General features: G+C 45.2%; 1 protein-coding gene across 1 annotated transcript; it reads right to left on the bottom strand.

The window, feature by feature from the left end:
• Window positions 1-577: 577 nt before the first annotated feature.
• On the bottom strand, window positions 578-8,259 carry LOC308272215 (nuclear factor 1 B-type-like; the record flags this gene model as incomplete). Its single annotated transcript, XM_080708978.1, has 3 exons — window positions 578-699; window positions 1,726-2,257; window positions 8,230-8,259. 3 exons carry the CDS (start codon window positions 8,257-8,259, stop codon window positions 578-580), a joined length of 684 nt encoding a protein of 227 aa, XP_080565104.1.
• Window positions 8,260-14,421: the final 6,162 nt, after the last annotated feature.

The following is a 14,421-nucleotide window of genomic DNA, read 5'->3' as shown; positions in this document are numbered from 1 at the left end:
GAAGGTGGTAGCAGATCTTCCCTCTCTACACTAAAAAGTTGCATGACCCACTTTTTAAAACTTTACTTCCAGCCTTAATTTTCACAACACAGTTACAACACATTTATAGTCAATCCAACACATATATACAGCCCACCTTAAAATGTCACCTCCTAGACAGCTGTCAATCAAATTAAGTGCCATGTGTTAATGAGCTTTTATTTTAGGACACCAGGATGAAAATATATTTTCCCCAAACCATCGTTATTCAGACTTTAGTTCTTTAATGCATGCAAGCAGGAAATGCAGTGTTTCTTGTTTTTTTTTTTTTTTAAGAAAATAAAATATTTCCAAATGAGTGATGTCCAGCACCATTATTTAAAATCAGACCAAAAAAGTTTTAAATGACATTTAAGCATAATCTCTAAAACTATATTAAAGAACTATCTAGACAAAAAGCACATAGTAAGTACCTAGATTTTTGAGTCTAAAGAGTAATTTTTTTATGTTTTACTTTTTTGGATGGTCATAAAGTACATAGCAATTTATTAAATCCCACATTTATATAACAACCATCAGATAACTGTCTGCCACCTGGCTATCTGCAGGCCATTTTCCCTCCCGCCAGGCCAAGTTCGGAAATGACCTGCCATCTGTGGCACCTCGGACTTACGGCCACTTTGGTATGCTGCTTTTTAAATGGCATTTCACTATGCCGTGCTGTGAATGCAAAGACATCTATACCTCAACACACTGATTCGAAGAAAAGACATTCTCACCTACATAAGGAAAGCATAGTAAGAGAAATAAAAATAGTAAGGAAAGATATTTCATTAACTAAAAAAAAATACTCAGCAATCACATCACCTTACTGTGAATTGTTCAGGCCATATTTATACTGCTCTCTTAATCGAACTGTTTTAACACGTAAGTATGGCAATGCGGTTCTGCATTCTTTTTGGGATTTATTTTAAACCAGTGTAACCAGTCTACTTTCTGTTGTTTTTTTTTTTTTTTTTTTTCCATAACGCTCTGTAAGAAAGCCGCAACTTTCCTCCTTGGTAACTTTTATGAATATATATTCGAGTAAACTAACAATATGAAGCGTTCTCAAGTCATTTGGGGGAAAATGTTATAAATTATTTAGACAAGAATTATATTTCATTAACTCTACAGTGACCATTACACAATCAAAAGTAGGTGTTGATAGAAATATTAAAATCAAATAACTCAAGATCTATATAAGCTGTACGGCTTGGGGGTGGCTATTTTAAGCATTTTGTAATAGTGAATGCTATGCCTATTTTCAGTGCACTAGCACTAGATGCCTGAACAAAGTTCACCTCCTGAGTGAAGAGGCTAATACAAATATTATTAAACAACAGTTTCACTATTCATAAAGTTACATTTTCAAATGGGATACAAGCAATGTAGCTTAGCACAGAGAGTAAAATGTAATAAACAATATATTTTCCACTACTCTGTGCCTATTCGTGTGTACAAACATATGCCTTTGTGGTCTTTCTTTAGGTAGCCATGCCTATCCAGGTATAAAAGCTCTGTGTCTCTCTCCCTGGCTAGCACATGGAAGTGGACATGTGAGCGAACTGGACACACCACTGTACCCGGCAAGGGCGGAGGAGACCTAGGGGCCTGGAGGACCATCTAACCCAAGCCAGACATTCTGTACACGGAGAACTGTGCACAGCGTTTGCCATGCTAGAAGAAAGAACAATCTGCTCCTACCTTGCTCCTGCACGTAGTATGCCAAAAACAAATCAAGCTCCTTAACTGATACTGTGATATGATGTGGCTGGACACAAAGTGCTGGGTTTGTGCAATGTGGGGATTTCATGAGCCGCTCTCCATCGGTACTTTCCAAAGGGATGCCTTTGAACAGGATCACCATGACTAGATCCAGACGCCAGACTTTGTCTGCCTGTCGCAGGCAGTCGATTCTCCTAATCTTACCCTTCTGGTCAGGATTGGATAAGACACAGCACGGGTGCTTCTTGCCAGTCACGGTGAGCACAAAGTCCTCTCGGTACTCCTGGCGGATATCTTTGCGCAGTTTGGCCAGGAGCCTGGATGCCCACTTCTGTTTGATTTCAGGCTTTTCACTGAGCAGCTCATCTTTGACTGCTCTTTCTTCATCCTTTGACATTCGCTTCTCATGCTTTTTAAAGTACTTGCGTTTTCGAGCCTGCAGGTTGAACCAAGTATAGGCGATTGCACGGACATGTGGAAGAAGTGCCTCGATGAATGGGTGAAATTCATCCTGTGGAAGATGGGGCGGGGGAGAAGAGGTGCACAGTCAGTTTAATGTTAAACCTCGAAAAATAAGACCACGATCCATTCCCAACTCAGTACACAAAAAAAGTTACGTATGAAAACAGCATCCTTTTCATATATAAAAAAAATGATCAAAATAACAGGACAAGAAGAAAACAAAGTACACCAAGCTGCACCCTCTCCAGCAAAATTTAGAAGGTGATTCTCCCTCCTATAAAAAAAAAATAAGGTTTTATTTTGTATTTCCACCCTGGCCCCATCCCCCTCTCTCCCAGCCCAATGCCATGCAGTCTACATGCTTTAAAGCATATGCAACCAAGGTGCTTGGCACCTGATCTAATATTTAAATATTTGATTGACCAACTAACACTACACAGTACCATTTTACAAAGAACACAGTGAGGTTTGTTTTTTTGTTTTTTGTTTTTAGATCAGAGCAGAGCTGTTCAGAAGGCAGGAGCGATGCCACAGTTCATTTCTCTTCTCTGTGGCACAGAAACACAAAGCATATAGATGCTCAGTGTAATGCCACACAGTTCCCGCTTTTGGAGCATGCTCCCAGCAAGAGGCTGCTGGTGGCACAAAGAGCATGCGCCATTAAACTTGATCCATTTTCTTATCAAACGTCCAACATTCCAACACTGAAACAGCACCATTCCAAGAGTGGTAACTAGAGAAACCGGTATACAGTGAGGGGAAGTGGGCAAAAGGACACGGCTTGTGGTATCAGTGTCCCGAACAGAAGGTTTCCATACTTTGAGCAGAGCAGTCTCCCCCGTACCATCAACACCAGCTCCCAACACATTCCTCCCTCTCTCTCTCTCTCTCTCTCTCTCCCTCTCTCTCTCTCTCTCTCTCTCTCTCTCTCTCTCACACACACACACACACACACACACACACACACACACACCACTTGTATTTTTTTTAAAATAGAACTTTTTAAAGTTGAAAACAAAAATTGCATGAATGTTCTTCCGGGAGCTTTCCTATAGAATGTGAAGCCCCACAGAGTCAGTTAATTTGTTAACTGATCACATGAGTATGGCAATTACTCTAAACCCCTTAAAAATCAATCTGAGGTGAACAATGCAAAATGGCAACTTGGCACCAACTTTACATTCTTTGTGTCTCTGCATGCTGTGGCTGGGGACACCAGGAGTGCACGGCTGGTCAGTTACTGCTTTTGTGGAATCCATACAATTCATTTACCACAGAGATGGATTATTGGACAGGACTTCTGAGGCACATATGTGTGTGCTTGTGAATCCTCAAACGTACAGATTATATAGTACCCGCCTTTTGATTTAATGATTCCCCCTTAGGATCTTGAATTTTTCTGTCTGTTTTGCCTGTTTCATCCAAGCCTTTTTTTTTTTTTAAGGGACGGGGCAGTGCGGAATGGCAGATTCTCTCAACCTACAGATATTTCAAGTTGCTTGGCTTTCAAATGTAGTCAGGTTTTTAGCACTTCCAGACTTAAGTAGAACCTGTTTTATTTATAAGCGTAAGCCTATTGCTGTTCAGAAAAAGAGCTGACCGCCCCATGCATGTACAGTATATGCATGCAATAAGCCAAGATCTGAAGAAAAGAACTTTCACCGTGACTGTTTTTTCAGATCACATTGACTATAATGTCATTTCAAACACAAATAACTTTCTCTAACTGTCTCCCAAGTTAGAATTTACGTACTCATGTTAGTCGCCTTGAACTATGTGGGATAAATTCTATTTAACCAGCAGACTGGCTAATCCACTAGGTAAAGATGAGGAAAATAAACTAATGACACTCTGACAAAGAAGGTGTCCAAAAATTCCACAGAGCTATGACTGCATTTTTAAGATGAAACTACAGTTTTAATGCCAAAACTGCAACGTGTTAGTAGTTTGCAGTTTAGACACAGAGAGGTGCATGTCCCGTCCAATCAGTAATGTAGTTATCAAGTGTTCTAACACATCGCCGTAAAACATTCCTATGGCAGAATAAGTATGAATCAAAATTTTATAACAATACAGAATGCAGAAGATTACATCATGAGGCATAACCAAATGCCATAGAGGAAATCATTAAACCGATCAGTAGTTTCCAGCAGAGATTTGAACAATTCGGTTACTATGTGAGCACACTAAACTAGGCCATGGAAAGAGTTAAACCACAATCTGTTCTTTGTGTGGGAAGGCAGCCCTGCTCACAGCAACCACAGCCCATGATAAGACCTCCCTATCTCCATACACTTTCTGATGCCATACTTTTAGCTTTCACTGTAACTATAAAAACTTTGTTTATCCGCCTTCAAAATATATGCAAAACGAAGGCCTGCTCAAGGAAATGTGGACTTAAACATGCTTTGGGAACTCACTTCCTATGATCTGACTTTTACTACGATTTATTGATAGGACTAAAAACATGCATATATGCCCTCATAAACTAAAAATGTGCAAATGTAAAGTGTACATAGGGGAGCTTTGTCTCACTTATTTTGCCCTTTGCCATGCTTTTTTTTAATGCAGTATTATTTTAATAGATATTAAGCAATTCATTAACACTTAAGTACTTACACCCTTAAATACTATGTTCAGTGACATTTTGTTTTCTTACAAAGACATCAAACATACTTTTGATTAAATATGCTTGAGTTACAATATTTAACTATAAACACCATGTAACAAATCCCAAAATCTTAACAATTTATTTTAAACAACCTTAATGTGAATTTGAACATTAGATTTGGAAACTTAGCCAGTACACAGAAATTTTTTTTTTTAAGGTTGCTATGCATTTACCAAGTACTTGATACCAGGTATTACTTTAAAACATAATTTTTCTTTATTGATAAATAGAACTAGCAAACTTTCTCAGGCCATAAATTTGCCTTATTAACATTATTCAGAGTCAGTATTATGTGGATTCCTTTTAACTGAAGCACTTATTTGATAAGGGGCCTATTCCCCAAAACCAATTGTAAGTGGAGATTTACTATATGTCACATACATTTTTGCATTAACATGTCTAAATGTCATCTCCCAAGTGTGAATGCTTCCTAATGCTGAATAGCAATATATTCTTAATGATTGTAAGTGACATGAACATGGTGTACAGTAACTGTCCCCATCCAAAAGGGGAGATCACGGTATTCAAATGTCCTAACTAATGGATTATCATAACAATGCTAAACAATTATAAATATTATTTTTAAATCATACCATGTGCGTTATTTAAGATCTAAAGGCTTTATACTAAGGTAATATTCAAGCTTGCTCTTTCGGAACTCTTATTAAAATACACTGACATTCAGTAACACTTTTTCCTATGAAACTTCCTTTAGCTGAACCAAATTGATAAAAATAAATAGCCCAGTTATAAATCTTCAATATAAAAGTTAATCTAATTCAACCAGGCACGTTTATTTTTCTTTACAAAACAATGTTTTTCATAAAAAGGTGAGAAATTAGGCCAATATATCGTGATAAAAGAGTAAACACTAGATGTTCCTGGAGCATCAACACTACACAACAATAAACCACGAAAAAGTATATGTAAAGAACGTGAATGACAACAACAAAAATAGTGTCCTCGTGCCGAATGAAAGTTCTATTAAGGATTTAAATTCTATTTAGAAAAGGCAAATATTAAAATCATACATGATGGTCCTTAATTTCCCTCTTACACTCTGGTTTATACTGAGAAATAAATGCTGACACGTTGATGTACTGACACTACATATATCATTTGTCTAAATACCAACTTTACTGGTATCTCCTTTTAAATTAAGAGTCTTTCTAAAGCCTAGATACTTGGTTGCAATAACTGAGATACTTTTTAAAGTTTTCAACCAATTAAGAATATTACTTTACTTTGTATCTACATATCTAAAACATGTGCTGCAGTAAGTCTTTTGATTCAAAACTAAACTACTGAGCTGATACAAAAGTAACACTGTTAATGTGGCCCTATTTCGCAACACCTATATATTACCTAGACAGTCACACCACGATTAGTTAAAGTGAGAATGCTAAAGCTAAGATTCCTTCTCTGGTATAGGCCTCAAATCCCAAAAATAGTTTTAATACATCAACCCAGATTTATATTATTAAATAGTAGAGAGTATTAGTCATCATGAATTAGTGTCAGTAAGTATGTATCCTTGAATACTAATGTGATAGTTGAATGATTATGCTGTATATGCTCAGAACATTCCATATGTCAGGAAGTTGCAACATTATTTTTAACTTACCAAATTAAGATAAAACCAGTGATTTTTCAATATATATTTAGGGGAGACTAAAAATGCAATGTGATCGCTAGCAGTGTCTCCGAGAGAGCCAATATTGTAGCTATAAATACAGAAAAACACACAATGATTCTTTCCTTTACAGGTGATTATAAGTAATATAGTACTTCATAAGAGAAAAGCTTACTTCAATTTGCTTCATTTGATCCAAACATAAAAATAATATAAATGGCCATAGTTTGCCAGAAAGATTAAAAAAAAAAATTCTTGTTCGGTGATTAAAAAAAAAAGGTAACTTTTAAAACTAAAGGCAATTCATTATACCTGAAACAGTTTCATCATGCTGGTAGGCTATTATCATTCATAGCTTTTAAAATACAAGTAACTCAGCAACCTCTTTTTCCAGTTTTGTTAAATTAAAGTACACGTTTACTTGCTTAAAATAGCCATATCTAAGTTAATCATACTCAGATGCCAAACAAAATATAAACAATAAAAAATGTGTCAGCCAAAAAGCTACAGGACTGTATCCATTGGATACACTGAATAAGCCTTATCATTGTTTTCATCTTATTCACAATTTATGAATGCCTCAGTCCGTTTGAATCACAATGGCTTCTAATTGTCATACAATTGAAATCTTAATTGTTTGTCCGTTTTAAAAATGCATCATACTGGTTTTAGATTTTTTTTATTTCTAACACACCCCAATCTAGCCAGCACTTCCTTAACCATTCAGTTTTTATGCCAGTGTCTAAGAAGATTATCAATTACCCATCGTGACAAGTACTTCTAAAAGTAAATTGTCTTGTATCTTCAGAGGCTAAAAATGTTGTTTCAAACAATCCTCGGCTAAGTTATCGAGTTATTTCAACTGGTTAGTTCGCTGAACAGCGACCAAACTGCGCCCAGGTAAGTCTGCCTGGTCTTAACCACTTTCTCATTTGGCCGTATGGTTGAAAGTGATACATACTTGGGTTTTGTGAAAAGTAGAAAGCCAGTGTTTTATTTCATGACATTGTTCCTCAAGTCTTAGGACCATCTTTTCAAAGTAAAAAATAAAATAAAATAAAATGGCCTTACTTTTCCAGCATGACTTTTCTGCCTTACGCACTATGCCCGAATATCGTCAAAGGAACCATCACGTTCTAAAAGTCCTTAACCTTCCACGACCCACTAAGCGCGCGTCAGGGCGCCGCACGGCGCCTTTGTGGTGCAGTCCCGGGAAGCCCCGGGTGCGGGTGGCGGAGGGCCGGGATTCCAGCCCCCCAGTTTAAAGCAAAGGCACGGGGCCGCGGACCACAGCCCGGGCCCGTCGGCCGCCCGCCCACCGCCCGCAGCGGAGTCCAGAGGCGCCCACACAGGCTCGTCCCTTGGCCCGAGTTCACCGGCTGTGTTTAAGAGCTCGGTGCCCCCAGGTCTGCACCGAAGCCGGAGTCCGCCTCTGCGCGCGAGCGGCGGGCACCCGGGCACCCGCACTGGGGGGCCGCGGCCCTGCCCACCCGCAGCCTCGCCCGGCCGGCGCCCGCTCGCCATGGGCGCGGCGGTCCTGCGCTGGGGCCCGGCGCCCGCTCCCACGCCGCCCCGCCGAGCCTGCCGCCGACTCCGGGCCGCTTCTCCCGGGGAAGGGGATGTGCGGAGGTCCGCCCGAGCCATTCAGGGTCCGCAAAGCAAAACAAAGACGTCTGGGGCCAGAGAGAAAGCTCGAGAAAGCGACCGAGACATGTACCTGAGTGAGACAGATGGGAGAATACATCATGACTTCGCCTTAAAACGCACTGTCCCGGAGATGCCCACGAAAATCTTCAAGAAGCAAAAATTTCATCTATTCATTTTACTCTGAGCCCCGCGACGCGATCAATCAGGACGGGGCTCTGCGCCGGATCGCCGCAACTTCACCACAAACCCAGTCCTCCTTAAATAGCCAAAGATTCAAGTTCACTCGGCGTGCTGGATTTCCCGGGGTGAAATCCAATCTACACTTTTAACCCTCTTGCCGTCCGAGCGCGCCGGCCGTGCTCGCCGAGGCCGCCGCCGCCGCCGCCGCCGCCGCCGCCGCCGCCGCCGCCGCCGCCGGTGCGCCCGGGCTGGGGGATTTGTTTTCTGTTTTGCAGTTGTTGTTGTTGTTGTTGTTGATGTTGTTGTTGGGGGCCTGGGGGTGCGCGCAGGTTCGGTGTGGTTTGGATGGGGGGCGGTGATGGATGGTGAAATGCTTGGGGAAAAAAAAAAAGGCGGGGAGGGGGGCGCGGGAGGGAGGGCGGGCGGCGGGGAGAGCGCGCCGGACGTGTCACCGCGCAGGGAAAGTTCAAGGTTACAGCTCCGAGCCCTGCGGCGCGAGCGCGGAGCGCGGAGCGCGGGCGAAACTTTGCGGCGAGCCGACCATGTGTGTGCGCCAGGGGAGCGGGCGCGCGCGGGTGGCGGGGCGCGCGGAGAGGCCGGGGCGGGGAGGGAGGGAGGCCGGCGACGGAGGGGGCGCGGGCGCAGGTCCCGGCGCGGTCCCGGCTGCAGCCGGCTCCTCGGGGCCCGCCCGCCTCGCCCCGCGTCCGACCCGGCCGAGCGAGGAGGCCGCCGCCCGCAGCCCGCAGCCCGCAGCCCGGGGAGATCGGAACGATCGCCTGAAAAAAAAAAAAAAAAATCCCCAACGATAAATCCCGCTCGGCTCCAAACTCCTCTCCTTGCTGCTCTGGGCGCTTTTTTTTCTCCCCCTCCCTCTCTCGCTTTCTTTCGTTGCAAAACTTGGAAGTTGAGAATTTCACCGGTTCCACCCTCTGGACCCCGCTGGAGCTCTCTCCAAATCAGACTTAAGGATTGTTTTATTATTTAATTACACAATCATCGCTTTACTCCTCCTCCTCCTGCAAACGCGCATTCCTTTTGCACCAGCCTCTCCACACCCCCCGCCCCCCACCTTCCTCCTCCTCCTCGCGCGCGTCTCTCTCTCTCTCTCTCTCTCTCTCTCTCTCTCTCTCTCTCTCTCTCTCTCTCTCTCTCTCTCTCTCTCTCTCCTCTCCTCGCCTCTCATTTGTTAAAGGTATCACACCGGTGCAGCAGTACCAGCACTTTTTTTTTTCTTTCAAAATACCTCTTCCTTCCGCCACCCCCTTCTCATACCATCACGCACATACACACACCCCAAAACTCGCCCTAGGAGAGGCATTTCTGTGCTCGCTGCGGACTCTGAGCCGCGGGAACATCCTAGTGGGAGAAGCCCTGGAGCTGGTTTGGGCCCGGGAAGAACGAATGGAAAATTCCCTCACACTCGGGCCGCCCCGGGACCGGGGCTGGGGCTGGGGCCGGGGCCGGGCGCCGACAGACCCTCGCGGGCGGCGGAGCCCGCGGCCGGAGGGAGGAGGGGGGCGCGAAGAAGGGAGCCGGCGGACTTGGGCTCACGAAGTTGGGGCGCAGCGGCGCGGCCGGCGATCGCGGGTGGGGAGGGCTGCGCGGTGCTCCCGCGGCCTCCCTGGGGGTGCGGCGTGCACGTGGCCACGCTCGGAGAGGGAGGACCGGGCGCGCCGCGGCCGCCTCCTCCCTCCTCCCCCTCCTCCTCCGCGGCCGCGCTGGCTCGCTCCCAGTCCCCACCCACTCGGCCCGGGGCGCCGGCGGAAAGCGGCTCCCTCCCCGCCGGGCGCAGGCGGGGCGGGGCGCACGCCCGGGGTGCCAGTGTGGCGCAGCCTCCCGCGGCCAGCGGCCCCCACCCCGTCCGCGCCGCGGGCCCCGAGTGAATGAACTTGATTGCGCCCGTTCACGCACTCAGCCAGCCCCCCAAATTCCGGGTTTCCGCCTGGGGTGGGTGGGGAGGTAGTGGCATCAAAGGCTGTTCAGACAATGGAGAAAGGAAAAGTGCGTGCCAGGGGCTCGGCGTCTACCTAGCCCCGGGCTGCAGGGGCCTGGGCTGGCCCACCCCCGGGGCGGGCGCCCTGCTCGCACCCGCGCCGCCCGAGGGTGGAGAGGCTCGCCAGGGACCCCCCTTTCCTCGCGCCCTCGCTTCCTGGCTGGCGATCCCCCCCCCCCCGAACTTTCTCCTCTCCGCCTCTCCCGCCTCGGCCCCGTCTCCCGCCCCTCCCTCCCCCAGCGGACCTGGAGGAACCGGTGACTTTTTCCTTCACCAAGTGGGAGTTATCCACATCAAGCATTTCACAACGACACATCAAGAAAAGTAGGCAGGTTCAAGTCAACCATGAAATGGTCACTTTTTAACCCCGTCCTGTCCTCATTAGGGAAATGCTCAAACACAGTCCGTTTTCAAAAAGCGCTCTTAATGAGGCGAGCTTGCCAAGTCGACCAGCTGCAGCCCCCGTAAACCTAGAGCCGGGAGAAGAAAGGCGCTGGGGGTGGGGAGAGGGCCGCGGGTCGGAGCAGACAGGTAAAGTCGGGGAAACTGCGAGAGCGCGGGCGAGTTAACCCTTGAGGGCACGCGCCGCAGGGGCCGCCGCCCCGCTCCCCCCGCAGGCAGACCCTCTAGCCCGAGTTCTGACAATGTTAATTCCCTTTGTGCCGGTCATTTCTTCTTTTTGAAAAGCTGGGATAAAGTTGACAGTCTTTAGAGATGAAAGAAACGAGGTGACAGTCGGGGTTAATCCAAATAAATACTCATTTCTCCCTTATAAATTGTAGGCAACCTCATCTTAGACTTAAAGAGAGGAATAAGCACAAACCCGAAGCGTCGCTCCGGAGTGCACGTTTACCTTGCAGCTCTCCTCACCCCCTCCGGAGTCTGCGGGGAGGTGGGGGAAAGCTCTACTGATAATACCAGCTTTAACTACTGGAGTTTCCCTTTGAACAAATATTCAATTTAACTGGAGTTAATTTACCATAAAAGACATTCCCCTTGACACAAATGCGTTCACGTCCTTGAACACACCTCTTTGAATGCCTGGACTCTTTACAGAAGCCATTATTTCGGGGTCTCTTTAAAAAATCCAGCGCCCATCTCCCTCCCTCCCTCCTCCCTCCCTCTCTCCCTCCTCACCACACCACCCCCAGTGAAATCCTGGCACCCAGAGAGAACTCTTTTCAGCCGGAGAGCCCAGAACCAGCCGTTGTCCCCTGGCAGAGGAGGCCCAGGGCTGAGCCCTGGGCAAGTGTCTCCAGACATTACTACCCCCCTTCCCTGCATTAGTTCTCTCTCCAACACAAACCATCCCCTTTTATCACTCAAACTAGGTTGCATCCAAAAGTTGCTCACAAGCTAAAAAACAAACACCAAAAAAAAAAAAAAAAGGAAAGAAAAACGCCAAACTGACAACCATGACACAGAAGAACTCACAAAAGCTGCAGCAGCACCCGAGGAAGGGAGCAGCGCCAGACCAGGTAAGACCCCAGAGCAGAGAAGACACCTGGGGCCTCCCCCGCCCTTCAGATCTCTTTCAGGCACCCCTCGTTTGTACAGGGCTTAAGGCTGGGTACCCTTTGATGGCCATGGAGTATGCTTGGTAGTTGAGGAGTTTGATTTGTTTTTGTTTTTTAAGGAGAACCAGAAAGGATTAATGGCAAGGCAAGGAAAGCCCAAAAGGAATGAAGAATGGGCAAAGAGACACCCTGGGAGGGAGGACTCTGGAGGGGAGAAGGCAGGTTCAGTATCTATGGCTTTGACAGCAAGGCCTTGAAGCCACAGTGTGGGTGGCTGACACCCCCCCCCCTCCCAAAGCCCTGCTTCTAGTTCAGCCAATGCCAAGGTCAGTAGTGGCAGGCCTTCCAGGAGAACTCAAAGAGTCTTGGGTAATGAGTGACTGCTGGATTTGGGCACAGGGGACTTCTGGCTTCTTGGTGGTCTCTTAGCACTTGTCAGCCTCGTTGGATGGGAGAAATGTGAATCTTCTAAATTCCAAGTAGAGGAGTGGAGAGGAGGAATGAGGAGAGTATATGCTTTTCACGTGGCCCTCTTCCCAACTTATCTGTGTCATGGTATTAAAAGGGGTTTTAAAGTGTTTCTGAAACGCTTCTGCTACTGTCAAGATGGACCAAAGGCTTAGACTTGGATACTTACCTCTCCTAAGCTCTGTTTCGGGTTCTCTCTCACACTGAAAGTGTTAAGCACAGGTAAGGGCAGGCTATTCTCTCTCTCTCACCCCAGAACCTGACTGAGGAGCTGGAAAGAGTTGAGAGACTCCCTCAGCCCCAGGAACATCCCATATGTCAGTATCCTAATCATCATCTCCCTAGATCACCTCTTCCCCGACACCTTACAGGAGGAAAAAAAAAAAAAGTTTCTCTTCTGACAGAAAGTTTATTTCTAAAAGACATGCCAGACTAGATTTTTCGAAAACCAATTGTTATATTTAAAAATAAACGCTGTTAGGCAGTTTGAACCTTTTACTGACCTCCAGAGAGGAGTCTGATACCCCAAATATCTCCTAATATTGTTTTTCTTTTTCTGTCTAAAGAAACTGCAGGATAGGCTGGGCAATTGCATAGAAGGTTTCTCAGAGATTAACAAAGCTGTCATTTTTAATACAGCCGATCACTCTTTTATTTTTGAGCTCTTGCATGTGATTTTCAGGGAGGCTCAGCAATTCCACACACCCTGGCTGCATCGCCAATATCAATATTTAAGAACTAAATACAAAAGAGACAGATGACCTTCTGACCCCAGGAAACAGGCCTGTAAAACTGCACCATGCCTGGGGACCTTCCTCTCTCTCTTCCAAATGAACTACAAAAATCATATGTGTATGTGTGTGACCTGGAAAGCACAAATGCATAATCCACAGGCAGCAACACCAAAATCAACTCAAAAATGCATATATAAACAACCAGCAAGTACTGAAATTGCCTGCACTGGATGAGAATTGCCAAATCATGCCCATGACTACTACTGTCAAATTAGGGCAGCAGTTTCTCCCTACTAGAGAATTCACAACCAGTTAGCTTCCCATCCCTATGCCAGGCCCTTTGCCTTTCACTGAAATGAATAAATAACCTTGGACTTTTTTCCCCCTTCCTTTGGGAGCTGTTTGGTCTCCCCTGAGGACAAAACTAAATGAGAAAAATGATGCTGTTAATGTCACTGCTGAAATGCCTGTACTCAAGTATTTAAAAAGAAATCCCACTAAACGTGTCCACATCGCCAACACATTTACAAGCTACAGCTCAGGATCTGAACACAGACTGGGCCAGAGTTCTCCATTAAGTTTAGCCAGTTTCTACTTCTCTACAGAGATTGAGACCAGTTCATCTTCAGAGATCCCCAACTTTGGAAAACATTTGCTCTCCGGATTACAAAGTAAGCAGTTGGCCTATAACTTTTGCATGATTTAAAATCTCAGCAACACTGGCCTTGCTTCACTCACAGCACTACAGAGATACATACACTCTCCTTCACAGGGCCTTGTCTGCTGATGTTGAGAGAGCTGTAGTTACAACATCGCCCTTTTCAAAACAACTAACCTTTAAAGGAAAGCTATACAGTTTATCTGTACATGTAAGTTGGCTTTTGTTAGCCCATCCACACATGCTTTGTGACAGTGAAAACTGATCAGCTTTAAAGAGATGTTTAGAAAGCCCTGTCCAAAATGGCCAACAAGTCCTTACATTCTGGGTTAACTTTTAAAAAGTGCATTGCAGACCCACTTAAACTGTCTGCAACTCTTTCTCTGGTTATAGGCAAAATCAAAACAATGCCTAACAACAGAATTGTGCATCTTAACTTTCAAATTAAAATTTGTGAAACAGCTGTACAATTACAATGAGAAAACACAAACAACTGGGCCTATTCAGGATATATGTTCAGTCAACTTATCTGAATGTATCTGAAACACTTTAACACCACAACAAGCTAATAAATTTCAAAGTCATAATCCTGTCAAATCTTGTGATGCCACAAACTCCAAAAACAAAGTTACAGATGTTTGTGACATCACATTCGCTCAAAATTATGCTTCTACTCAGTCTGACCGTATTAAAATTAAATGAATGCCTATGT

Source organism: Muscardinus avellanarius (assembly GCF_963383645.1).
Source record: "Muscardinus avellanarius genome assembly, chromosome: 13".
NCBI classification, from domain to species: Eukaryota; Metazoa; Chordata; class Mammalia; order Rodentia; family Gliridae; genus Muscardinus; species Muscardinus avellanarius.
The sequence above is the reverse complement of the archived record's forward strand: the minus strand, read 5'-3'. Positions and strand labels throughout refer to the sequence as shown.